General features: G+C 43.7%; 1 protein-coding gene across 1 annotated transcript in view; it reads left to right on the forward strand.

The window, feature by feature from the left end:
• The window catches only part of GALNT10 (polypeptide N-acetylgalactosaminyltransferase 10), a 214,504-nt gene that overhangs the window by 85,502 nt on the left and 103,030 nt on the right, over positions 1 to 25,972 (forward strand). Inside the window, exons 2-3 of the mRNA XM_061151795.1 lie at positions 10,443 to 10,545; positions 13,440 to 13,578. Coding sequence (XP_061007778.1) covers positions 10,443 to 10,545; positions 13,440 to 13,578 — 242 coding nt within the window. The remainder of the gene's footprint in view (positions 1 to 10,442; positions 10,546 to 13,439; positions 13,579 to 25,972) is intronic.

Raw genomic sequence — 25,972 nt, forward strand, 5'->3', positions numbered from 1 at the left:
TAAGCGTCTTTTAATTTCATGGCTGCAGTCACCATCTGCAGTGATTTTGGAGCCCCAAAAAATAAAGTCTGTCACTGTTTCCATTGCTTCCCCTTCTATTTGCCATGAAGTGATGGGATCGGATGCCATGATCTTAGTTTTGTGGATGTTGAGCTTTAAGCCAGCAAAGGGTTAGCTTTTAATAAACTCATCACTTAAGGTGGAAATAACATAAAATCAGAGTCACCCTTGGCAATTGTCCATAGCATATAAAGACAAACCACCTCTCAAAAGCCCAATTTAGGCAGTTTCTCCTACAGTTTTAAAACTGATATCTTTTTCTCTGGTTGAAGTCATCTTGGTGCCTTCTGAGGTAATGAATATTCTTATTTCCCTAGAGTAGGTTCGCTCAGCAACTCTGTGCTCACAGTACCAGAGGTCAGAGAGAACTGGACCCCTGGGGACGCCATCTAGGGAACAGGCTTGCTGAGCAGGGGGACAGGAAGATGGTCAGCCTACCCAGTTAGAATTTCTTTCTCTTTTCTTTTGGACCATGTGTCACTGAATTCCTGAGGCTTTAAGTATATATATATATATATATATACACACACACACATGTACATACATACATACTTACATATATATATATATATGATTCAGTTCCATTAGGTCTGATTTTCTGACTTGCTCTCTATGAACAGGATTAAAGCTTAAAAATAACATGTGATGAAGCAGACACCAGGCTGGGTGAGGGGAGATCTGTACTCAAGACCCCAGCTCAGCCCTACCTGTATTCATGGTATCATGGGCCTATGGACCTTCAAGGTGAACTCATCACCCAAGTGTCCAAGTCTTTAGGCTTCATTTCTTTACTCCAGACTTGCAGGACCTTCATGACTCTTTTTTTGAAAAAAATACACGTGTCCATCCCTGCTTCTACCTTCCTGCCTAAGCTGGCAGCATCTCTGCCTATGCCAGTGTGATGACAGTCTCCTCCCTGGGTGCCACCCTCCGCCTTGTCCTCCTTCTCCACTTGGCTGCTCGAGGGCTTTCCAAATGTACCCTGATCTTGCCACCTCCTTCTGCAAAATACTTAATTTCCAACTGCTTGTGGGGAAAGACAGAATCCTCCTTCCTGCCCACCTCTCATCCCCACCATTCCACTCTTTCTCTATGCAACACACACCCTGCTCTTCTTTTGGTCCCTGCTGTGTTTCATATTTGCCTGGCCACAGGGTCTCTGCACATCCACTGTATGAAATGTTCTGTTCTTCTCTCTCTGCTGAGTTAATCCTGCTTATACTCCATCCATTTCCTAAGGGAAGTCTTCCCTGACTTTGTGGTCTGGATAAGACCCTCCTTATCTGATCTGAAAGAAATAGACTCTCTTTGCACCGTATATCCTTCTTTTCTGCACAGGGCACTGTAGCTATTTAAATTTTTTTGTGGTTGTGGATTAAAGTCTGTATTCCCTGCGGCCCCACACACTACTGTAAGTTCTATGAGAGCAGGGCCCTTATCTGTCTTGCTCACAAATGTATTCTTTATGTGTAGCACAGAGCCTGGCATGTGCTTGTATTCATCAAACATTTAAGTAAATGGATGGATGGATGGGTGAGAGACCCAAATGAATATTATCAAATTATCAGAGTGTTGTTATTTGTTTTCCCAGCTATTAACCCTTTGGAAACTTCCTCTGAAGAACATGATACAAGTTGCAATATTTCTTTTAGAATGAAAGAGAAAAGTTACTGAAGGCTCCATGTGCCCTTTAGATAATAGGTATTATGGAGTATCTTGGCTCTTTTCTCTCTGCTATTTAAAAAGTCTTATAATGAGCTTTCACACCCTCGGTAGCAAATGACCTTTTCTAGAGCCATCGGTACAAAACAAAAGAATGAATTAGACGAGTGGAATGCTTCTGCCCTTGGGAGTACAGGATCAGCCTTTTAAACACCATGGTTCCTGTTCGTGAATGACCTTGCCCTCTTAGGGAATGGGGCCCCATCCAGATTTCAGATTCCGACATCCTGGTGTTATGACCACAGGGTTATTGGAGCCAGGAAAATTGACATACCCGATTACTGGGTGGAACAGCAGGATCGCCTGACATGGCCAACTTGATCTTGTGGTTGCGGTTTTAGTGTCTCTATCCATTCATAAACAGCACCCTTTTGGAGTGATTGCTTTCTCATACTTCCTGGTCCTGGTTGTAGTGAAAGGTGGATTTTCTCGGAACAGCAGCTTCTAGGTAAGGGCTGGGGCTAGGTCAGCTCATTTCAGTCTGTCTTGTGGAATGTCCAAGAGTGGTCCTCAGCCTACAGTGAGGGTACATTTCCTCTGAAAACAAAATCATCTTTCTCTATGCATTTCTCCCAGGTAGAGAGGGATTCTGAGATTAACAGGTGGATGGATAGTAGCATATTTTATTATTGCTCCTTGCTCAAAGACCTTTTATGGCTCCCATCTGCCAAACAGCTCACATGTAAGGCCCTCAGATTCTAGTCCAGACTAACCCTAACTCTGACTCTCTTTTTTCCTGACTCTCATATCCCACTTCTACCAGCCAAATCAGTCTCCTTGCCATTAAGGAAACAGGCCCCTTGCTTTCTAACCTCCATCTCTGCACATGCTTCCCCTCTAGCTGGACTCTGTCCTTCCACTGCTAATAGTCAGACTCTTACTCACCCTATTAGGCCACTTTCAATTTTTGCAGGAATTTTTCTCTGATGGTCTTAGATAGAATTTAACCTTTGGCTCTTGTAAATGCCTATAGAATTCATCTCTACACCTTGAAGGGCGCTTACATGACAGTGTTGTGTGCTTTTTCCTTTCTTGTATCCATCCTATTTGTTGAGGCTAAGAATGATCCTATTTCTCTTTATTTCCCCCACAGTTCTTTGGACATAAGTGAAAGGAAGAAAGAAAGTGAAGTTGCTCAGTCGTGTCCGACTCTTTGCGACCCCATGGACTATAGCCCCCAGGCTCCTCCGTCCATGGGATTTTCCAGGCATGAATACTGGAGTGGGTTGCTATTTCCTTCTCCAGGGGAATCTTCCCGACCCAGGGATCGAACCCGGGTCTCCCGCATTGTAGGTAGATGCTTTACTGTCTGAGCTCCCAGGGAAGCCCTCTTTGGACATAGTAGGTCCTTAATTCTTCAGTGGAGTCATCTTCTTTTATGAGATGAATGAAGAATTAAAAACAATTCAGCTTATGTCCTTAAGACTCATGAAGAAAGTACATTTATCCAGTTGTCTGAACACCCTTGCTTAGAGTCACTTTATGCTTTTGGATAAATGAAGTCCTACCTGGCCCTCTTTGAAGGATAACCTTGAAGGCAACCTTGAAGAGAATGCTCTGCTGTATGTGTGTGTGTGTGTGTGTGTGTGTGTGTGTGTGTGAAGGTTATTAGAATAATCTACTTAGCAGATAAACAAATGTTTGGAATTATATAGAGTCATTTAAGCCTCAAAGCAAAATCATTCCAGCGCCTTTGTAGGGTTATTTGAGAAGGAGGTTGCAAGCAAGGAAACTGTCCTAAAATTTGCAGCAGAATCTAATCCATTATAGTCCTCAGACCTTGGATGAAGCAGATGCCCTGCTCAGTTTTTCTTTCAGCATTGCAGTTTTTGAGCACACAGCTCTTTTTCCATTGTTTTGAAGACACCAACCAGCTGGGCCAGAGACATAAGCGTCCTCTCTGAGCAGGAGTTGCCGAGTCTGCAGGGTCAGGATTAGAGTATGTGCTTTAACAGACCTTTCTCCTTGGGCAAGATACACTTGGCTCACTTCACCACCTTTCTTCCCACCCTCCAAAGGATGCCAGGCACACTAAGTAGTGATTAAACAAAAGATTAAAATTCCATTTGTGTGTGTGTGTGTGTGTGTGTGTGGCTGTTTGAACACTAATCGATTCTTTCAGTGGAATGTTAAGTAAAAGCACGCAGCTACCAGAAGCAGTTATTTAGAGCAGCCAGTCAAAATCCAGTTCCAATTTATTGTTTAATGTGATTTCCACAATCATTCTGCCAGCCTTCTCCACACACTCTCCCTCACCTTCCTTGCCCTCTGCTCCTTCCCAACCCTTCTGCTTCCCGTAGCAAAAGGACATCTAGAAATAGCGGGGAAGGAAAGTAGCAGAAGATGGTTGCTGAAGGAAAATAATCACAGCTTTTATAGACAAACCTGTGAGTCTGTAGAATTAAAATTGCCTCTGGACTGAAATCCAGACTACCTTTTTGCATAATATTAAGTGATGGCATTGCATAAGAATCGCTCTCTTTTAAGAAACACTGTTAGTGTTTTTTTTTTTTTTCTGGTTGTGAAAGGTCTGTGGCATTTGTTTCTGTTGTAGAATGCCACTATTAACTAAGAACTTTCTTCTTTCCTCAAGAACAGTGAGTTTCCACATGGACACATGACCTCCTGTTAATGAGGAAATTCTCTAAATCCTGTTATCAGCAGTAGCCAGTTGAATTGGCTCAGGTGTTCAATAGGTTTCCTCTGCACGGCTCACAGTTTTATTATTAGATTCCCATCCCTGTCCTTTCTCCCCGAGACATGGCCATCACATACCCCAGATCATGAACTTTCTCCAGAAATAACCTATTAACAGTTCTACTCCTTTACTGAGGGGACCTAACTTTATGCCAGATACTGAGCTTGATGTGTTATGTGGATGAACTCAGTTCATACTCTTAACAACCTGCACTTTATTCTGATAGTTTTCCCTATTAACCAGTCCAGGAAACTGGGGTCCATCTGCCCAGGGAGTAAAACCTAGGTTTTTCCGACTCTGGAGTCAGAATGCTCTGAGTCATCCAACTAGACTTCCTGCCCCATTGATGAGCAATCATTCATGCAGTCATACACCTGATACTTACTGAGGGCCTAGGTATTGACCTAGGAAAACACAGTGACAAATCAAAACAGACATGCCCCTGCCTTCAGAGAGCTCACAGTCTAACCCATGGAGAGAACAGCCGGATTTGGTTTGATCTTTGGGGCTGACAAACCATGGGGTTTTGGGCAACTCTGTTCCACTCTGTTAGCCTCAGGTTTCATAGTGAGACAGCTGGATTTTGGCAAGTGGTTTTCCACCGTTACTGTGAATTACATGGAGATATGTTTAAAGATCCATTGCTTCCTGACCTCCTAAACCCAGATACTTTGATTTCATAGGTTCATGGTGGGGTCCAGGAAATTTTATATATAATGAGGGCTCAGGTCTCCAAAGAACCATCCTTTGAGAGCAGCTGATCTGGTTATAAACCCATTAGCACCTGCACGGGATCTGTGTTGTCACACCTGTGTTCACAGTGCTTACCACAGTGCCTGGCACAGAGTAGATCTTGATAAATATTTAGCTATTTGGAATGATCTATCTGTGGGGTTTCTATGGGTGGATGTCAGAGATTTCTGATCACAATTTTCATTAAGGTTTCTGGATATGATTCTAAGGGCCTCCTGGGCTCTGAATACTCAGTGGTTTTAGGATTGAAACCAACTCCTTCTTTGACCAATAGCTTAGACCTATTATAGGAAATCTTTTTAACATGTATAGTAAAAAAAAAAGGAGGGGGGGGGGGGCTTCCCTGGTAGCTCAGCTGGTAGAGAATCCGCCTGCAATGCAGGAGATCCTGGTTCGATTCCTGGGTTGGGAAGATCTGCTGGAGAAAGGATAGGCTACCCACTCCAGTATTCTTGGGCTTCCCTGGTGGCTCAGCTGGTAAAGAATCCACCTGCAATGCGGGAGACCAGGGTTTGATCCCTGGGTTGGGAAGATCCACTGGAGAAGCGAAAGGCTACTCACTCCAGTATTGTGGCCTGGAGAATTCCATGGACTTCATAGCTCATGGAGTCTCAAAGAGTCGGACATGGCTGAGCAACTTTCACTTTCACTTTTCTTTCACTTTCATAGTAAAATCTGAGTCCTATATCAAGATGATTTGATCAGATGTCAATTTATAGTAGATCCTTAAAATCCGAAGGCTACCCACATTCTGTGTGTAAATTCTGAATGTACTTCTAATACAGTTTGTGATTTTCTTGGTTCACTTGAAAGTACTTTTTGGGCAAGTGGTGGTGTCTTTATTTTCCAGGTAGGAAAATGAAACTTGTCCAAGACCACACTGCAAGCTCTCTCCACTAAAATCCAGCATGGGAATCAAAGAACATGCCTTTTCTCTTCTGGCCTACTTATGTGCCCTTGGTTGGGTAGTTTGGTCTCTTTGGACCTCAGTTTTCCCAACTGTAAGATAGAAAAAAGGTGGACTTACTGTTTCTGAGAGGCTGCATTGCTTGGATACTTGAGAACCTCCTTGTAACTATATGTTTAACTTGCCAAAGTCCCTGTGTTGGCAAGCTCCAAAGTCCTCTTAATTTAGAGAATAAGTAAAAACTAATGCTTCCCTGGTGACTCAGCCAGCAAAAAACCCACCTATAATGCAGGAGACCCGGGTTCAATCCCTGAGTCTGGAAGATCCCCTGGAGAAGTGAATGGCAACCCAGTCCAGTATTCTTGCCTGGAGAATTGCATGGACAGAAGAGCCTGGCGGGCTACAGTCCCTGGGGCTGCAAAGAGTCGGACATGACTGAGTGACTGGCACTTATCATCTAAGAACTGAGACCACTTAAAACAGGCCACCTCTGGAGATCATTCCAGAGGGGCATGCGTCATTAAGGCAAAGGCAGTGAGGTGGCAGAAGCTGTTAAGCATGAAACGCCCAGAATTTTGGAACCTTAATTCTGTACCCTGTCAGTTCAGCAGTTCACTGTTCATTCTGAGAATGAGATTCAGGGGAGTTGATCTCTGTGCAGTCACAGCTGTAAGATTCAGCCCCGTACCCCGTTCCCAAGAACATGAAAAGACTTCCACAAACATATAGATGAGACAGTGTCCTTTCCAGAATCTTCGTCTCTTGAAATGTCTTTGTAAAGGTCACCTCATCCTTGCTACTCAAAATGTTTTTCGGGGATCAGCAGCATCACCTAGGAGCTTGTTAGAAATGCAGAGTCTCAGGCCCAGCCCAGACCTCGTGTATAAGAATACATGTTTAACAAGATACTCCTGTGATAATACTGCACAGGAAAATTTGAGAAGCTCTAGCCCTAACTCCAATACTTTGGCCACCTGATGAGAATAACTGACTCATTGGAAAAGATCCTGATGTTGGGAAAGATTGAAGGCAGGAGGAGAAGGGGATGACAGAGGATGAGATGGTTAGATGGTATCATCAAACTCTGTGAACATGAGTTTGAGTAAACTCCAGGAGTTGGTGATGGACAGGGAAGCCTGGCATGCGGCAGTCCTTGGGGTCATTGGACATGACTGAGCAACTGAAGTGAACTGATTCCTAACTATCCCCTCCTTCACATCCTGATGAACAAGTGGGCATCCTGTTCCTGGCCTCCCCTAACATCTTCTTCCAAGTGGGCCTGTTTCGTCTTAAGACCAGCCCACCTTTTGGAATTCCTTCTCCGTTTTCAGCTAACCCCTGAGGCATTCAGTAACTTCTGCCCTTGGCTCTCACACTAGCCTCAGGGCCTCACAGAACAAGATAAACCCTCCTGTATTTCCCAAGACTTCTCATTTCCGAGTCCCCATAGAACACACTTTCTAATCTTCCTCATGCATATCTGTATGTGGAAGCCCATTGCAAACTCCCTGGGGCCTGGAAAATAACACAAATGAGAGACAGAGCCGGGTCACATCACAGAGTCTTTGTGACCCCATGAACTGTAGCCCACCCACCAGGCTCCTGTGTCCATGGAATTTTCTAGGCAAGAATACTAAAGTGGGTTGCTATTTCCTCCAGGGGATCTTCCCGACCCAGAAATGGAACTCATGTCTCCTACTTTGGCAGGAGAAATCTTTACCACTGAGCCCCCTGGGAAGCCCTATTTCCACCCCCTACACACACTGGCAGTTTAAAAAAAATCCTCAAAAACCACCAGATTGTGTTTGCCAGTGACCACATCTAAGGTTTTTTGTGACCTTCGATGATGAATATCTGCTCAACTAGGATACAATAGCCCAGGTATGGTTTGACCAGCGCAGGCCAGGCAGGCTTATGACATCCTGAATTCTAGACCAGTAGTTCTCAAATGGGAGTGTGCATCAGAATCTCTTGGAGAACTTGTTAAAAACCTAAGTCTCTAGGCCCCACACCTGGTTTCTGCTGCTGCTTCCTGGATGGGGCTCATTTCTGATGAGTTCCCAGATGCTGTGAGAGCTGCTGGTTCACACTGTAAGAACCACTTTAGATTGGTTCCTCCTATTAAGATAGCCTGGGTTTGTAGAACCTCTTTCGTTCCACCAGTGACCTAACATAGTCAATGAAGTTCTCAGTCTTTGGGTAGCAGAAGAGGGAAAAGGAATTGGAGGGAGGGCTGGAGGAAAGATTGCTAACCAACCCTGATTGACCAAAGATTGACCAACCAATCCTGACGTCTAGAGGTAGAGTGCTTTTAACTTGGGCATATCCCTGTCCCATTCCAAGACTTAGTTTTCCTGTTTGTGAAATAGGGCAATGGCCCCAGATCAGTTTTTGAGTTTATATGTTTGCTTGTGTGGAGATTTGATGGTCAGTTTGTTTTTAGCAGAGGACCTTTAGAAATGAAATCTCACATAGAACCCTGGTATAGAAAACAGACAGCTGCATTGCTGGTCTGACTGAAGTGCAGGGGTCAAGCTCTTACTGTCAGTCTCCACCTTCTCAAGGCAGCACTGAGATGTCTCCTGCAGAAATATGGCTCAATACAGTTGAAATCCCCTGAAGGAACTTCCCACTCAGGTCCTGTGATTTCTAAGACCCTGAGAACTGTTTGCAGGCAGGTGACCTTTGTTTTTGCAGTTTTCTTTCCCTCTCTGACCATGACATGTGGCATGTCCACTTTCAGAATTTTCTTCCTGCAAGTCAGAGAGGTCTGCAGGAGAGGGACTGCTGAGGATTATTATCATTAGAGCTGTTGTAGGGATACTGAACCCTTGTGGAAAATGTGCTAATGCGAGGATCAGCCAGGGACTTAATAAACAGGTATGAGGATGATTTTATTCCAGTGGCTTCTTGTTAGTGCTAATGTTCCAGCACACCACGCGTTCAGGGCCTCCGTAGGTAATTATACAGGAGATAGTACTGGTGGATCCTGCACGCCACAGTGGCACGAGCAGGTTTGCGGGCTTTTTAAAGGGCAAGGCCATGGGGAAAGCTGCTCTCATCTAGGTGAACACAGAAGATACAAACAGCGGTGTGGAGCAGTGTCACCTTGGAAAGACTCTTACTGAGCCCTGGGGCCTGACTCTTGGCATGGGAAAGCATCTGGCACCTTTTGATGACCCCAGACGCTGGAATGGAGCCTCTGGGAAACTGCTTCCTTAAACAGGCCCACCAGGACAGACTGCCCTCCTGGATCTGACATAATAAATGTCTTCAGCTCCAGCCTCTGGGGACTGCTCTCCTGTGTATTCCTGTTTTCTTTCAGTCGTGCGAGCGCTTGTTCAGACCTTCCACACACATCTGCCAGCTGCTCCCCCTCTCTGGGCCCGGGCCTTCTTTGGGACTGCAGAGATGCCCGTGACCCAACTCCTCCTCCTGTGATCCGAGCTTCTTGAGCCCAGCCCACTCTGCCATGCTCCACCCGCCCAGGGTGTGCGCTCTGCCTGCCTCGCATTTCAGCTTATCTGAAGTCCAGCCCAAAGTCCCCCGTGAACCCTTCCCCAGTTCTCCCAGGCAGAAGTGAAGTCCTCTAGCTCTTTCTCGGAACCTCTCACCCCAGGTTCATTTCCTCTGCCTCATCCGGTGCAGAGCCACTAGGCAGCGGTGGCTCTTAAGCACTTGGAAGGAGGCTGAACTGAGATGCCCACAAGTGTGACATACACACTGGATTTCGAAGACTCAGTACACACACAAAAAGAAACATAGACTTAACCTCAACATTTGCTTCCACCGCCTGTTGAATTGATCTTACTTTAGATCAGTGGTCCCCAGCCTTTTTGGCACCAGGGAACAATTTCATGGAAGACAGTTCTGCCACAGTTTTGGGAACCCCTGCTTTTGATGGAGTATATGGAGCTAAATGAAATACATTATCAAAACTCACTTCACCTGGTTTAAAAAAATAAAGTTACACATGTGGCTCATCTTGGTAGCTTACATTATATTTCTGTCAGACAGCGTCATACTTACGGCTTTCTCTCTTCTGTAAAAGGAGTGTCTGTCCATCAGCGTTCTCTCCCACAGGTTTATAAGTTCCAGGAGGGTGGGCACTGTGTGTCATCTTTGTGAACTTTGCACACCTGCCTGGCACAGGTGAGCAGGAGTATCCAAGTTCTGAGGGAATTAATGAATGAACCACTGATAGCAGACATTCATCCCTTAGGCCGTGTACTCGCTGGGTTTCTTTGTTATTAAACTTATTTTCCCTTTTCTTCTTTTTCATAGTTTTTGTCTTTTTTTAAGGGCTCACACAGTCAACCAAAGAAGAGCTTTTTCTTTGGAGACAGGCAGAAACTGAAGGACTGGCATGACAAAGAAGCCATCAAGAGGGATGCTCAGCGTGTAGGTACGAAGGGCCGGGCGTCCACGGGTGGGTCCCCTGGAGAGTGCTTGCACATGTGCATGTGTGTGTATGTGTTTTATGGGGGCATCTAGACCTCCTTTTGACTCCCTGTCCATTTGCCATTATCCCTTCCCCTGGTTTCCGGCGCCAGCCCTCTCCCCTCCTTCACCTGTTAGCTGACCCATTTCTCCATTCACATGATCAGATCCACTGCTTTCAGGCCTTTGCCCTGAAACCTCTATGGTGATAGAAAATGTCTCCCTCCTAGAAGATACGTTACCACTAAAATGAGGAGCAGTAATAATAAGAACCCACATTTACTGAACACCAACAGTGAAAAGGCCCACAATCAACACTTTGCACGTTTTCTTGATGAAACCCCTAACCAACCTTTGTAGCTCATTTGATGAGAAGGAACCTGGAGCTCAGAGAGGTGGGGTAATTTACCTGCAGACACACAGTGAGAAAGAGGCAGGCTTGAGACTTGAACCCAGGTCTGGAGGGCTGAGTTGATCCCTCCCCAGCATCACAGCCACAAGGCTGAGTGAAACTCGTGGGCTTCTGCTGAAGCTTTCTTCGCCTGATGAGCCTTTCGAACAGCTCCTGCTCCACTGCAGAGTTGGAATGAGTGAGGTATACAGAAATCATGTGGAGAGTCGTCTCCAAAGGGCCTGCCTAGGAGCCAGGAGAGCAGCTCCGATGCCACCTACCAGCCATCTGACCCTCAGATGAATTCCAGACTCCTGGAGCCTCGGTTTCCCCTCTGTCCTCAGGGCTCATGCTTCCTACGTTGATAACCAAAGGGTATTGTTGTGAAGGTGACAAATAAAGTATAGCTTTACAATACTGAAAAGAAATATAAGGGGTTTGTGTTTTATTCATTTTTATATCAGAGGTATCCAGCACTATTGATTTTCTTTCTTAAAATGTAACACTGTGACAAAACCAGATTACAAGAAGCTCTGAATAGAGCTGACATAGTAACTGATGGTCAGGGAAATCCAAAGACGCATCTGCCAGTGATTTAGAATGAAGGGTTGGAATGCTGCTTAGATGAAGAAAGGAAACATTTGATTTCCCAGGCACTTATACCAGAATTACTAGAACATTGGGCTCACTAGCCAGAAAAGAGTAAGCAGTGGTGACATTTTTAAGAATAATAGTAACCCAGCCCAAGTTGAACACTCACTATGTGCCGGGCATCTTGCTCTGCATTCCCCCCTTAATCATCACACTGAACCTTTTCATCCCAATGAACTCCAAGGAAAAAACCCAAGACACAGAAAAGCTGAAGCCACTTCCAAGATGACAGCCAGGAGCAGCAGGGCTGGGCTTCAAACTCCCCTCTGTGCAGCTCCAGGGCCTGAACTCGGAATCACTCCCCTGCACTGCCCCCTCCACCAGAGCTTCCCTCCCTGCCCAAACAGATGCTTCTGCCCTTCTTTGTCTGCCTGCGGCATTTGTGTCCCTTGTGGGATCATGCTGGGCACTGGCCAGCAATGTCTTATCCCAGAACCATGCAAGTTACAGGCAGCAGAGTCCTCTCCATCGTCGGGCTGGATCAGAGCAGGCACCACCCCGGGCTCCACCTCTCTACTTTCACTTTCTCATCACGCTGATGTTGACAGCATTTACTTTGCAAAGTAAACGGGGTGTTGCTCAGGCCACGGGCTCCAAAAGATGAGTTGATTTTCAGTTAGCTGATTCTGTTACCATTTCTTCCATTCTGTCGCCAATGGCAGGCGCTTGGTCTATTATTGCAGGGGTTGGGGGACATCAGCACATACCATCTGCCCCCCGGAAACCCAGAGGGTAATTCCCTGGAGCATCAGGGACTCTTTCCCCAGATGGCTGGTACAGAGAAAGGAAAGCTGGCACTGGATCCACCCAGAGCCCTGACTAAGCCACACTTTTCAGGCAGTTCAGGCCTGGGCAAGGCAGATCGTCATTAGTTTGCTGGCTTTAAAAAAAAAAATCAAAGCATCTTTGATCATTTGTGGCAATTTTGATTTACATGTAAAGTTCGAGTCGCCTGGAGAGGAATCACAGTATTTCCTCACATGGTTAATAGGGTTTATCTTTACAGAAAGCTCTCAGGTATGCAGCCTCTCGTTTGACTGTCTCAGAATGGTGTGGGTACCAGACAGGAACAAGCTACAGTTCACAGAGCTAGTGTGACTGGCCCAAGGTGGGTCAGCTCCTAGGCAGGTGACCTGGCCTCCCATCCAGGTGGGCAGACTTCAGGGTCAGAGATGTTTGGGGCTCCTGGCAGAGGGCGGGGGAAGCATGGGCATTGGAGCCCAGAGACCTACTTTTATAACCTTTCTGAGTCCTGGTTTTTCTTTTTTATGGCATAATTTTATTTGCTGTTATTTTTGGCTGCACTGGGTCTTTGTTGCCACACTGGACCGTCTCCAGCTGTGGCGAGTGGGGGCTACCTTCCAGTTGCAGTGTGTGGGCTTCTCGTTGTGGTGGCTTCTCCTGCTGTGGAGCCCTGGCTCTAGAGCACGCTGGCTTTAAAAGTTGTGGCACGCAGGTCCAGTCATCCCATGGCATGTGGGATCCTCCCGGACCAGGAATCAAACCTGTGACCCCTGCGTTGGCGGGCGGACTCCTCACCACTGGACCACCAGGGAAGTCCCAACTTTTCTCTCTGTAGAAAGAGGGCTCACGTGTCCACCCTGACAGCCTGTTGTGGAGGTTACAGGAGGACAGAGCTGCAGTGCATGACACAGCCATGCCTGAGTCTCACTCCCTTCCCCTCTTTAGCCCTGCAGAATCTGGAGAAACACTGTGTATCAAGTTTAAGGACTTTCCTTGGTGATTTAAGCACGTTTTTCCTCTTCCCTTTCCCACTGCATTTAATTGGCAACCCTGATTCTGCTCTTTGCTCCTAGGAGACGGAGAACAAGGGAGGCCCTTCCCATTGACCTATGCTGAGCGAGTGGACCAGGCGTACCGAGAAAATGGATTTAACATTTACGTCAGCGATAAAATCTCCCTGAATCGCTCTCTCCCTGACATTCGGCACCCAAAGTGAGTATAACTTCTCTCATCTTCTGGGATCTAAGGATTTTTGCCCTTGACTCTCATTGAGGATTAAAGAAACAGGTCCATAAAGCACTGCTGGAGGAGATTCCCTCTGTTATCCAGGGCCTTTGTGCACAGGTTCCTGGGAGCAGATTCTCCTAGAATTTAGAGCTGGTGTGGCCAAGGGACGGTATTGTTTCCCCTAAAGAGTTGGTCTTCTTCCTCTATTCATGCGGTGGAAACCAGGATCTCTGTATTTTCTCTCTGGACTCTGGCCCACAGGGAAGTCCAGACCTCAAGTTGCAAGACAATTGCAACAACAGTTTCAGCGCTCCCTTGCTCCACCTTCTGTGTGTGACATTTTTATTTCTTTTTTTTTTTTAACTCTTTATTTTAGCTATCCTATGCACCTTTATGTCTGTGTCTCGGTTATAAGCTATCCCAAATCATTTTGAGAGTGTACATGTCATCATGATTATAAGGATAACAGTGACTGCTAACTTTGTTTGAACACGTAGTGTGTGTCCAAGCACTTTGTGTCATGTCCGTTCCCTGCAGTGTAGGCCCCGTGATGATGCCCATGTTTACAGATGAGGAAACTGAAGCTTAAAGGAGTACTGCAACTCATGTAGGGCCACACAGTAACTAAGAAGCTGGGTCCGTTCTTGAGCTCCAGTTCTACCAAAAACTCTACTCTGGATCTTAAGCCATCCTGCCTTTCACTTTTGCGAGGAGTATTGTGGTGGTCATGGTGACTTTCTAATAGAGCAGTATGTCTTAAAGTTGCTGTGCTTCAGAATCACGTGGAGGGCTATTAGTTGGAACACAAGATGTTGAGCCTCAACCCCTTACTTCCTGATCCAATAGATCTGGGTGGGGGCCCAAGAACTTCATTACTAGTAAGCTCCCGTGTGGTGTTCATGGGGTCCACACCTTGGGATCCACTGCTAGCAGATTTCAAAATTACCTCCAAGACAAAAAGAGACTCACAGACTTAGAGGATGAACTTATGGTTGCCAGGAGGGAAGGACGGGGAAAAGGAATAGTTAAGGAGTTTGGGATGGACTTGTACACGCTGCTGTATTTAAAATGGATAGCCAATAAGTTATCCTACTTATTAACCTACCTACTTATTAACCAACCTACTCTATAGCACAGGGAACTCTGCTGAATGTTATATGGCACCCTGGGTGGAAGAGGAGTTTGGGGGAGAATTGATACATGTATATGTATGGCTGAGTCATTTCACCGTTCACCTGAAACTATCACAACATTGTTAATCGGCTGTTTCCGATTACAAAATTAAAAAAAACTTTTTTAAGTTTATTTTTTTCGTGAAGGCAGTTATGAGGAACAGTGGAGCAGAAACTGCTTTACTCAGGGGCTACAAAATTAGAGGCCAGGGAAAGAGAGTAACAGCTAACACTTATTAGATACTTACTGTATGCCAGGCATTGTTCTCAGCCAGTGGTTTTCAAAGTGTGGTTCCCAGGCCAGCAGAGCTTGTTAGACATGCAAATTTCTGGATCCTACCCAGGTGTACTGAATCAAAAGCTCTGCGTAGGGGCTCAGCCATCAGTGTTTTAACAAGCCCTCCAGGTGATTCTGATGCAAAGCTCAAGTTTTATATATACATTCTTTTTTTAATATCCTTTTCCATTGTGGCTTATCACAGGGTATTGAATATAGTCCCCTGTGCTGTACATTAGGACCTGTTGTTATCCATTCTAAATGTAATAGTCTCCATCTATCAACTCTAGAACCAATGGTACTTTAAGTACATTAACTCAGCCAAACCTTCCCAAAACCCTGGGAGATGGAATGAGGTCCAAAGAGTTAAATAATTAGTATTAGATGACATAGCTGGTAAGAGGTAGTGCCAGAATTTGCATGCAGAGAGTCTGACCTAGAATCTGAGTCATTAGGCCTTTCCACCACTATGAGCTCAATTGGTAGAGTATAATAATAAAGAATCTTGGTAGCATGTTTGGCCCTAAAAATGCTTTTTGGCCCCTTACTTCTTTCAGTCCCTGCAGCATTACTTTAGGGTTGGCATTATTATCATCATCTCCACCGTGTAGATGAGGAAAACACACAACTATGAATTTTCACGCAAAGGTGTGCTGCTTGCCCAGACCTGTGGATTTCTTACAGTGAGGGGAGGGAGCGAGGGGCCTTGCAGGGCTTGCCCGAGGGGTTGCAATTTGTTTCATGGTCTTCACTATCAGGCCTGGGATTTTTTTCATCTAAGTCTGAAAATGTAGTTCAGATATTTCGGATGTTGCTGGATTTAGAACTGTGACCCGACTCCAAAGGTCAGAAACTCAATTTATATGTTTAGCCCCTTGCAGAGTTCAGTTTCTGCACTAATTTCATCTTTCTAAGTCTAGGAAAGTTCATATGGGAGCATTATATTCTCACCTCAGCCACTGCTCTGTGGTTCTGTAGACTCTCAACTTTGGCTGTACCTGGGGTGGTTTTAAAAAATTAGAAAAGCCGGTGCCCCACCCCAGCCACTGGAGTCTGAATTTCTGGAGGTATAGCCTGGGTCTCAGGATTTTCTAAAATCTCAGGATGCGATTCTCACATGTAGACAGGGTTGAGAACTGCTGGTGTGAAACAAGGAATATTTTTTTATAATGAGAGAAGTTTTCATCCACTCATTCATCTGTTCATCTAGTAAGTGGATATTCATGGTCTTCTGTGTACCAAGCCCTGTTCTTAATACCAGGAACACATTGATAAATGAGCCCTATTGCTTCCTTAGAGCAAGAGGTGGAGGCAGATGGCAGAAGCAGGTCATTACACCACAGATGAGAACCAGTGATGAGATGGGCATAGGGTTCTTTGGAACCCCAGAGAACACCCCCACCCTACACCAACCTTTGCGAGACCTCATTGCAAGTAGAGAGCTAGGCAAGACAGTGCACATTCTTTGACTTACAGGGTGAGTCTCTCAGCTCTTAGAGGGGAAGCCAGGGTGGGGATGTGCCCCTTTGTCTCCCAGTGCAGTGCTGTCTCCCAACAGCCAAGAAAAAGAAAGGTCTTCCTTTTCAAGGAGTCCCAGGACCCACAAAGAGATTTGTGAATAGAATTCAGGAGGGTCTGTAAACTTGGGTGAAAACAACTTTGCATTTTTATTTTCATGAACCTCTCACTGAAATCTAGTGCTCGCTTCAGTTATGAATGTAGGCAATGAAGCACCTATGATGTTGTCGCCAAAAGAAATCATCTACTTTCCCATCGCTTTACAGATATCTTGAAATGTCACAGACACTCATCACTGCTTTGGGATGAAGGTAGATTTTAGAACTTCTGCTTGATCTTGTCATCTAATGTGTTAGTGAAGAAGCACATTTATGACTCTATTTCACATTTCTTTATTATTTTGATAACTGTATTTCAGCCTAACTGGTTTTCTTTACAAGCTCATATATTTTATTTTATTCATTGTAAACATTATTCTGAGAAGTGACCATGAGCTTCACCAGCCTGGCAGAGGGGTTCAGGGCCTGGGTTTAAGGGAAGGAAGCCCAGTTCTGGGTGGGTGTGATTTTCGCCTAAGGCTCCTCTATTACCAGTCCACCCACCCAGCCAGTATCCAAGTTATGGTGAAAGATGTTGCTTAATCCAGTGCTCCTGACGCTCCCCACCCCCCGCCTTTTTTAGAATCTTGTCGTGGAAGCTGATTTTTCATAAATGAGTTGACAGGTTTCTTGAAGAACTTTTTTCTTTTTCCAGGGGAAGTGCAGTGGGCGGGGGAATCTCTCCTGCAGTTTGACAGCGGAAATGTGCAAGGAAATTAGAGCAGTCGAGCTGCTTGGTCTTGCTGGTTTCTTTTAGCTTAAACAACGTCTCTGGCAGGAGCTGAGGTTTATGTTTGCCTTCAGCTCCTTCAGACTGAATTTTGGCAACAGCATGTCAGGAGCAGAATTGAGGGGCTGTTTGTTTGTGCCAGCAGCATTCACTTCCTCCAGAAGCTGCGTGGGGGACCGTACAGCCATGGAGAATGGAGACGGGGCGGTACAGCCCCACTGGCTGGGTTTGCATAGGGGAGGTGGCCAGCTGGCTCCGAGCGGGCCTGCCCTCTGCACCTCCTGCCAAGGGAGCAGGAACAGAGGATGGCTGGTGGGCTGGCCCACTTTCCTTCTCCCCTGGGGGGGCCCTGGTGGCCTGTTTGGCAGCTGCACGTGGAGCCCCTCCAGGGCACAGAGCTGATGGCAATGGAGTCCCAGCTGCTAGAAGTGTCCTGGGTCCAAAGATCCCTGGGCGAACCCTTCTGATGGGCGATCAGAACCCTTAGTCTGTGCATGGTGGCGATGAAAGCAGCCTACAATCCTGACCTGCCTTTTCCACTCCATGAGTATAGCTTTCAGTAATGATGAACTGAATGGCATCTTTGTTATAATAAAAGGCCCAAGTCTACCAGGTTCCTGGTTCCATGCTCCTTTTTGCTTTTTGTTCATTTAACATAGTTAGTTTATGGTATGTGTTTGGTTTCTTCAAAAGAATTTATAAGCTCATATTATTATAATAGGCCTGGATTCTATTGAGTGCCTTTACATCCCCAACAAGCTACAAAGGCAGCAAGGGAGGGAGTTGTAGCCTATTACCTTTGACATATGTTTATTAAATATACTCTGAAAAAAATGATAACTTGCTGGCACAGGAAATTGAAGTCAATCACAGTTACCGCTACGGTAGTAGTAGAAGTAGCAGTAGTGATAATGCCCCAATATGAATGTACATGTAGACATAAAATTTGTACTTAGGGGCCAAGATATAACAAGAACGAAGTTTACCTGCCCGACTGAAACAACCAAAAGAAAACAAAAAGTAAAATATGTGAAATAATGGTTTTTAAAACTGTGGACCTCAGAGAATGAAGGACAGTAATCTCTAAGAGATGGGAAATAAATGAGAGAATCCTACAAGGACCTCACAACTTGTTCCCTAGAGTTTCCAGGGCATGGTGCAGGGAGGTCCCCAAGCAGAACCCTGAGGACTTCCTGAGTTGAAGAGATGGAGCTGAGAGTCCAGAGTTCACAGGACAGGGGACTGGAGAGGAGAGAGCTGTGTGGAGGCTGATCTGCAGAGATCTCCAGACCCTCTGAGTACGGAGTAGACTGTGCTGATGGTGTGGGGAGACTGGGGAAGGAGCCGCCCGGGCGGATGGGAGCACAGAGTGCTCGCTGTCACCCTGGGCCGGAAACCGTGCCGCTTTCCTCCACTCGGACTGGAAAACCTCGTAATCTGTAACTTACAGAGAACTGGACCTCACACTTAGAAGAGTTTTGCGTCAGTGGGGACTAATTAGCCCTCAACTGAACAGTGCTCTGGACCAGTCTGAAAAAGCATACATTATGCCCCAAAAGGATCAAACTGTTTCCAAGTAACTTCCTCCCAGGACAAAGCTTGAGAAACTATAACAAAATATTCACCACCAACCAAGGAAAAATATAATCAGAGGCTATCAGACGTGCAAAAAAGTAGAGAAAGATGGCCCATAATGAGGAAGATACTCTTATCAAAGTTGACCCCAAGTTGATGCAGATTTTCAAATGATCAGAGGACACTAAAACACTTATTATAACAGTATTCCATGTATTTAAGACAGTAGAGCCTTGGAAGGTGTAAAAAGTCTCAAATTTGGGCTTCCCTGTTGGCTCAGCGTTAAGAACCTTTCTGTTGATGCAGGAGATGCAGGTTCGATCCCTGATCTGAGAAGATCTCATATGCCGTAGAGCAACTAAGCCTGTGTGTTACAGCTGTTGAGCCTGTGCTCTGGAGCGTGGGAGCCACAACTGCTGAAGCCTACACGCACTGGAGCCCCTGCTCCACAAGAGAGAAGCAGTCACTATGAGAAGCCCGAGTACTGCAATTAAAGAGCAGCCCCGGCTTGCCACAACTAGAGAAAAGCTCACGCAGCAACAGAGGATCAGCATAGCCAAAAATAAATAAATAAATCATTTTTTAAAAAGACTCAAATTCTAGAAGTGAAACTAGCAGTGTCTGAGATGAAAAATGCAATATATAGGATGAATGACAGGACAGATATTTCACACATACAAAAAAATTAGTGAACGTGAGGAAAAGAAATTACTCAGAATAAAAACGGTAGAAAAAACATTTTTTAAAATGAAAAAAGCATTGATGAATGTTGATAACATTAAACAGTTGAATATTTATGTGATTGGAGTCCATGAAGAAGAAGAGGGAAATAATGGCCAGAAGTGAATGACAACTATGAAATTGTAGATCTAAGAAGCTCAGTGAAAACTAATCTCAAGAAGCATGAATAAAACAACACCAACACATCATAATAAAATTATTGAAACTCAACAATAAAGAGAACAAAATTTAAAATAGCCAGAGAAATAAAACTTATTCTAGACAGAGTACTAAAGATAAGAATGACAGAATTTTCACTGAAAACAGCACAAGCGAAAGCACAGCACAGCAACTGTTTTAAAGTACTGAAAGGTGAAACTGACAACCTAAAATTCCCTACCCAATGAAAATATAAAAATAAAGGCAAAATAAAAACTTTTCAGGCATTAGAAAAAAGCTGAAAGAATTCATCACAGTAGTCTTATACTACACGAAACACTGAAGGATATTCTTTGACAGGGGAAGATATCAGATGGAAATAGGAGCCTTCATTCTCAAAGAATGATCACTGAAAATAGTAACTATGTAGATATATATTATATGCTATTTTTTCTTGCTGTTTAAATTTTTTTTTGTTTAAATCTTTAAAAAGATATCTGACTGTGTGAAAAAATAACATATTATTGTATTTAAAGTATAGATAAAAATGTATCCCACAATAAAGGTTAGAGGAGAGAAATGATAGTATACCATTATAACATTCCCTGTACTATCTGTGATGTGGTATACTGCCATTTGAAAATAGAATTTATAAGTTCAAAGCTTATACTATAAACCCTAAAGCAAGTACTAAATAGCAAAAGCAAAGAGTTATAGCTAATAAGACAGCAAAGGAGGTAAAATGGAATCATGAAAAATATTCAGTTAATCCAGAAGGCAGAAAAACAGGGAAGAAAGAGCAAATATCAGAAAGGAAAAGTAGAAAATAAGTACCAAGATGATGAACTTTCACCTAACCATATCAACAATCATGTTAAATAATCATATTAACTATTTCAATGGCAAAGCAAATTGTCAGATAGGAAAGCAAGATCCAAGTACATGCTGCCTGCAAGAAGCACACTGTAAAGATAAAGATACAAATAAATTAAAAGTGAAAAGATAGATAAGATCTCCTGTGCTAAACTAGTAAAACTGGAATTGCTATATATTAATACTAGTCAAATAGACTACAGAAGAAAGACTATTACTGCGGATAAAGAAGGTCATTTCATAATAAAGGAATCATTCATCAAGAGGACATAGCAATCCTAAATGTTTAAGCATCTAACAAGAAAGTTTCAAAATACATGAAGCAAAAAGTCATAGAACGGCAAGGAGAAATAGATGTAGCCACAGTTATGAAATTTCAGTACTTCTCTCTCAATAACTGATACAACAAGTAGACAGAGAATCAGCAAGGATATAGTAGTCTTGAACAGCACTGTCAACCAGTGTGACCCAGTTGACATTTGTGGAACACTCCACTCAGTAGCAAAATATATAATCTTTTCAAGTGCATACAGAACATTTACTAAGATAGACTATATTCATGACCAGAAAACAAGTCTTCATAAATTGAAATGGATTCAAGTGATAGAAATTATGTTCTCTGACCACAGGGAAAATAAATGTTGAAACCAATAATAGAATATTCCCTTAGAATTTCTAAATGTTTGGAAGCTATATAATTCAGGAATAACAGATGGGTCAAAGAAGAAATCAAAAGGAAAATTAGAAAGTATTTTGAATTGAATGATAGTGGAAACTGAATGTATCTGAATTTATGAGATGTCAGTGAAGCAGCATGTAAGAAGAAATTTGTAGCATTATATACCTATATTGGAAAAGAAAAATGGTCTCAAATTGATGACATCAGCTTCTACTTTAAAAACTAGAAAGAGTAAGTTAATCTGCAATAAACAGAAGAAAGGAAATGTTTTTAAAAGATCAAAGCAGAGATCAGTGAAATAGAAATAGAAAACCAATAGAAAAAAAAATCAATGAACCTAAAAGATGGTTCTTTGAGATGGTCAATTAAATTGATTAACATCTAACCAGACTGATAAGGGAAAAAAAGAAAGAAGACACAAATTAACAATATCAATAATGAGAAAGGTAACATAACTACAGATTCTATTACTATTAAGAGAAAATAAAGTAATGTTCTGGACAATTTGATTCCTATAAATTCAGCAACTTTTAGATGAAATAACAAATTCCTTGAAAGACACAAACTACCAAAGCTTACTCAGGATGAAATAATTCATTTAAATAACCCTATATGGGAGCCTGGCAGGCCACAGTCCATGGAGTCGCAAGAATCGGACACGACTGAGCGACTAAATGACAATATCTAGTAAAGAAACTAGAATTATATTAAGAACCTTCCGACAAAGTAAACCCCAGGCCCAAATAGGTTCCACGGTGAATTCCACCTCCTGAAATTAAGAAACAATACAAATTCTACACAGTTCTTCCAAAAGATTAAAGAGGATGGAGTATATTTCAAGTCATTGTGGAGCCAGCATTACCCTGATACTAAAACCAAAGACAATACAAAAAAGAAAATTACAGACCAATATCTCTCATGAACATAGATGTAAAAATCCTCAATGAAATATTAACAAACCAAACTCAGTAATAGCTCAGAAGGATCAGTGTGATTGAGTGGGATTTATTCCAGGGATGCAAAGATGGTTCAACATCCACAAATCAATCAGTGTGATTCACATTAACAAAATGAAGGATAAAATCTGTATGATCATCTCAATAGATGCAAAGAAAGCATTTGACAAGATTCAGCACCCATTTATGATTTTTAAAAAAAATCTCAAAAGTGGGTATAAAAGGGATGTATCTTAACATAATAAAGGCCATATGTGACAAATGCACAACTAATATCCTACTCAATAATGAAAAGTTAAAGCTATCTCTAAAATCAGGAACAAGGCAAAGATACCCCCTCTTGCCATTTGTATTGAAGCCCTAGATAGAGCAATTAGGCAAGAAAAAGAGATAAAAGTCATTCAGAATGGAAAGGAAGAAGTATAACTGTCACTGTTTGCAGATGACATGACTTTATGTATAGAAAACCCTAAACATTCCACCAAAAAACTATTAGAAATAACAGAATTTAGTTGGAAATGGATTTGTTAGCATGGTTTGCTGACTGTTGCATTATCCACAACATCCAGATAAAAAGATGGGGAATCAAGAAGAGGGAGAGCACTGAGGGGAAACGGCTCCCTGGGCCCAGGAGAGCTAGCAGCTTAGGTCCTATTGAGGGACCACCAGCTTCCTCCCATGATCATGTGGCCTTGATGTTGCTGGGGCTTGAGAACCAGGAAAGCCTGATGTTTATAAATATTCCCAGAAACAGACAGGGAATCTTCTGGAGCAGTGATGTGAGCCCAAACAGGAAAGGCCAGGGATATAAAGGAGCTGAGGTTTCCTGGCCCAGAAGGTATCACCAGTTGTGCATTACCCTGGGGACCATAGGAAGCTTTTGGCAGAGCTTCTGTGTTCTTGGGCTCCTGATGCATAGAGGCCTCCTGAAGGTATCTAGAGCTAATTAAGTCAGGAATTTAAGGTAACCATGTATGTGTGCTAGGGGCTCCTTTCTCACTCCTCCATCCCCAATCTGTAGCCCACCTAAGATGCAGCCTGCTCCTATTCACTTATATTGATGTGATCAAATGCCTGTCCCTGCCTTGAAGAGAACTCAAGGCTGTTAGCCAATTAAAACTATCTCTGCAAGTCATTCATTCATTAGTTCAAATATTTATTGTGTGCCTACCATGTGTGCTTCTTGTGTAGGCTAGTCCTTGGGGAAAACAGCAATGAACGAAATAGGCTTATATTTCTCATCCTAGAGCTTATATTCTACTGGGCAGAGGAGGTCATAAACAAACAAATGAACATACTAATTTTTCAGTGATATAGGAGAAGAAAGAAGCAAGGTAGGAAGTAGAGAAAGTGATGGGAATAAGGCGTGTTTTATTTCAGTGGTCAGGGAATGCTTTGCTGATAAGGTAACATATGAATATAGAAATGAAGAAGTGAGGGGCCTAGTAAAGCAGTTAACTGGGGGAAGAGCCCTGCAGGCAGAGGAAACAAGTACAAAGACCCTGAGACCATCGTGCTTGGCTGTGGTGCCCAGTGACCCGGGAGGAGAGTGATGAAAAGCAAGGCTGGAGGAGTATCAGAGTCATGGTGAGGCTTTGTTGTTGTTGCTCAGTTACTAAGTTGTTACAACTCTCTGTGACCCCACGGACTGCAGCACGCCAGGCTTCCCAGTCCTTCACCATCTCCCAAAGTTTGCTCAAACTCATGTCCATTGAGTTGATGATGCCATCCAGCCATCTCATCCTCTGTCATCCCCTTCTCCTCCTGCTCTCAATCTTTCCCAGCATCAGGATCTTTTCCAGTGAGCTGGCTCTTTGCATCAGGTGGCCAGAGTATTGGAGCTTCAACTTTTGGTGGGGCTTTGGCTTTTACCGAAGTGAGTAAGATGGGAAGCCTTGGAAGGTTTTGAGCCAAGAGCACCAGGGTCTGGTTTTCATTTTCAAAAGGATCTCTTTGGTTGCTATGTTAGAATAGACTGAGGTGGCCAAGGATAGTGACAGGGAGACTAGCTGGGGTATATTACAGGACAGTGACTCAGACCACAGTGGGAGTAGAGATTACCAGTGGCTGCTTTCTAAGTACACTTTGAAGATGGAGATGACAGAATTTACTTACAGACAGTATGGATATAAGAAAAAGAAAGGAGTCAAGGATAACACTGAGGCTTTTGGCCAGAGTGGCTGGGGAGATGGAGTTGCCATTTACAGACTGGATAGAGCAGGCTTGGGGGAAAATCAAGATTTGTATTTCAGTCAAGGTTAAGATGTTCTTAAAACATCCAAATGAGGATGTCAAGTAGGCAGTTGAATAAACTGACGCCATTTGGATGTGAAAAATGAAAATGGTAATGGGATCCTTTTCTGATTATACTATATATTACATTGTGGTTTTAAATAACTCACTTTCCTTGACTAACAAGAAATGCCTGAGGCATAACAGATAGTAAATCTCAAAATGACCCAAAATCAGCTGTGGTCTGTGGTGTGGTGTGCAGGATGAGAGTTTGGGTGGTGAGGGTGGTACACACCTTCCTCCATCCAAATACAATGGTTGTGAATGGCTGAAGTTTGTTCATACCCCTCTCCCGCTCTACAGCGCCAGGAGGTATGTCAGTCCTGCTACAGAACAGTGACAGGCTTGGAAGATATATTTAGTACGTATTAGCAGTTCTTACCGTTCTTATCATGATTTGTGTGGTGCAGAAATCTCACTTGACACTTTCGTAATGGAGTACTTGAGTGTAAGAGTAGCGCCCCAGAGATGCTCAGGACGAGAGCGACCCAGAATCCCTAGTTTGCCAGGTTGTTAGCAAGGCAATTGTATAGGGAGGAGCAGCGGGAGTAGAAAGAGACTGTTAGCCTGAATGATGTGTGAGCTGGGAAAGGAAAAAGTTCAGGTTTCTCTGTAGCATCAGTGATTTTCAGGAAACTTCAGTCATCTCTCCCCTGAAATTAAATTTCTCTCTTCTGAACAATAGTGTTCCTTCCACGACAACCATTATTGATCCATCAGACCTAATATTGGGATTTAAAGGTGCTCATACATCTTAAGATGAAATGGCAGCCAATAACATTTCTCAAATTGACTTCTTTTCTGTAATTTTTAAAACAGAGCTCAGTGAATTCAGCCCTTGTGTTGAAATTACAGAGATAAATGGCTTACACACAAAAATGGCTGCCTGTCAACTGAAAATCAAATGGGCCTGTATCCCTGACGATTTATGCTGGGCGAAAACCACTCAGCATCCATGTGAGCTGCTGTGTGATTTGTGTCCTTTTATCATTTCTGCAAACAGATGCATTTTCTAAGTCTTCTTGAAATGGATGCTGCATCCTCCATGAACAGTAACAATGCCTGCCATTTATCCAGGTGCCTGTGTGCCAAGGCTTGTGCTGAGGGGCCCATCAGCCTCTCAGCTCACCTGCGCCCACTTTGAGGTTTGGGGTGATGATATTTTTCCCTCCTTTATGTTTCAACATCATCTGTCACAACTCTTTCTGAGATTCTGGCCTCTCTGAAATCATGGGTGTCTAGAGGGGCTGTCTGGTCCATTTTACAGATGCATGTACTGAACCTCAGGGAAGGTGAGTTCTCTGCTCCAGTTCACACGGTCCATAGGAGG

This window comes from Dama dama, chromosome 9 (assembly GCF_033118175.1).
Source record: "Dama dama isolate Ldn47 chromosome 9, ASM3311817v1, whole genome shotgun sequence".
NCBI lineage: Eukaryota > Metazoa > Chordata > Mammalia > Artiodactyla > Cervidae > Dama > Dama dama.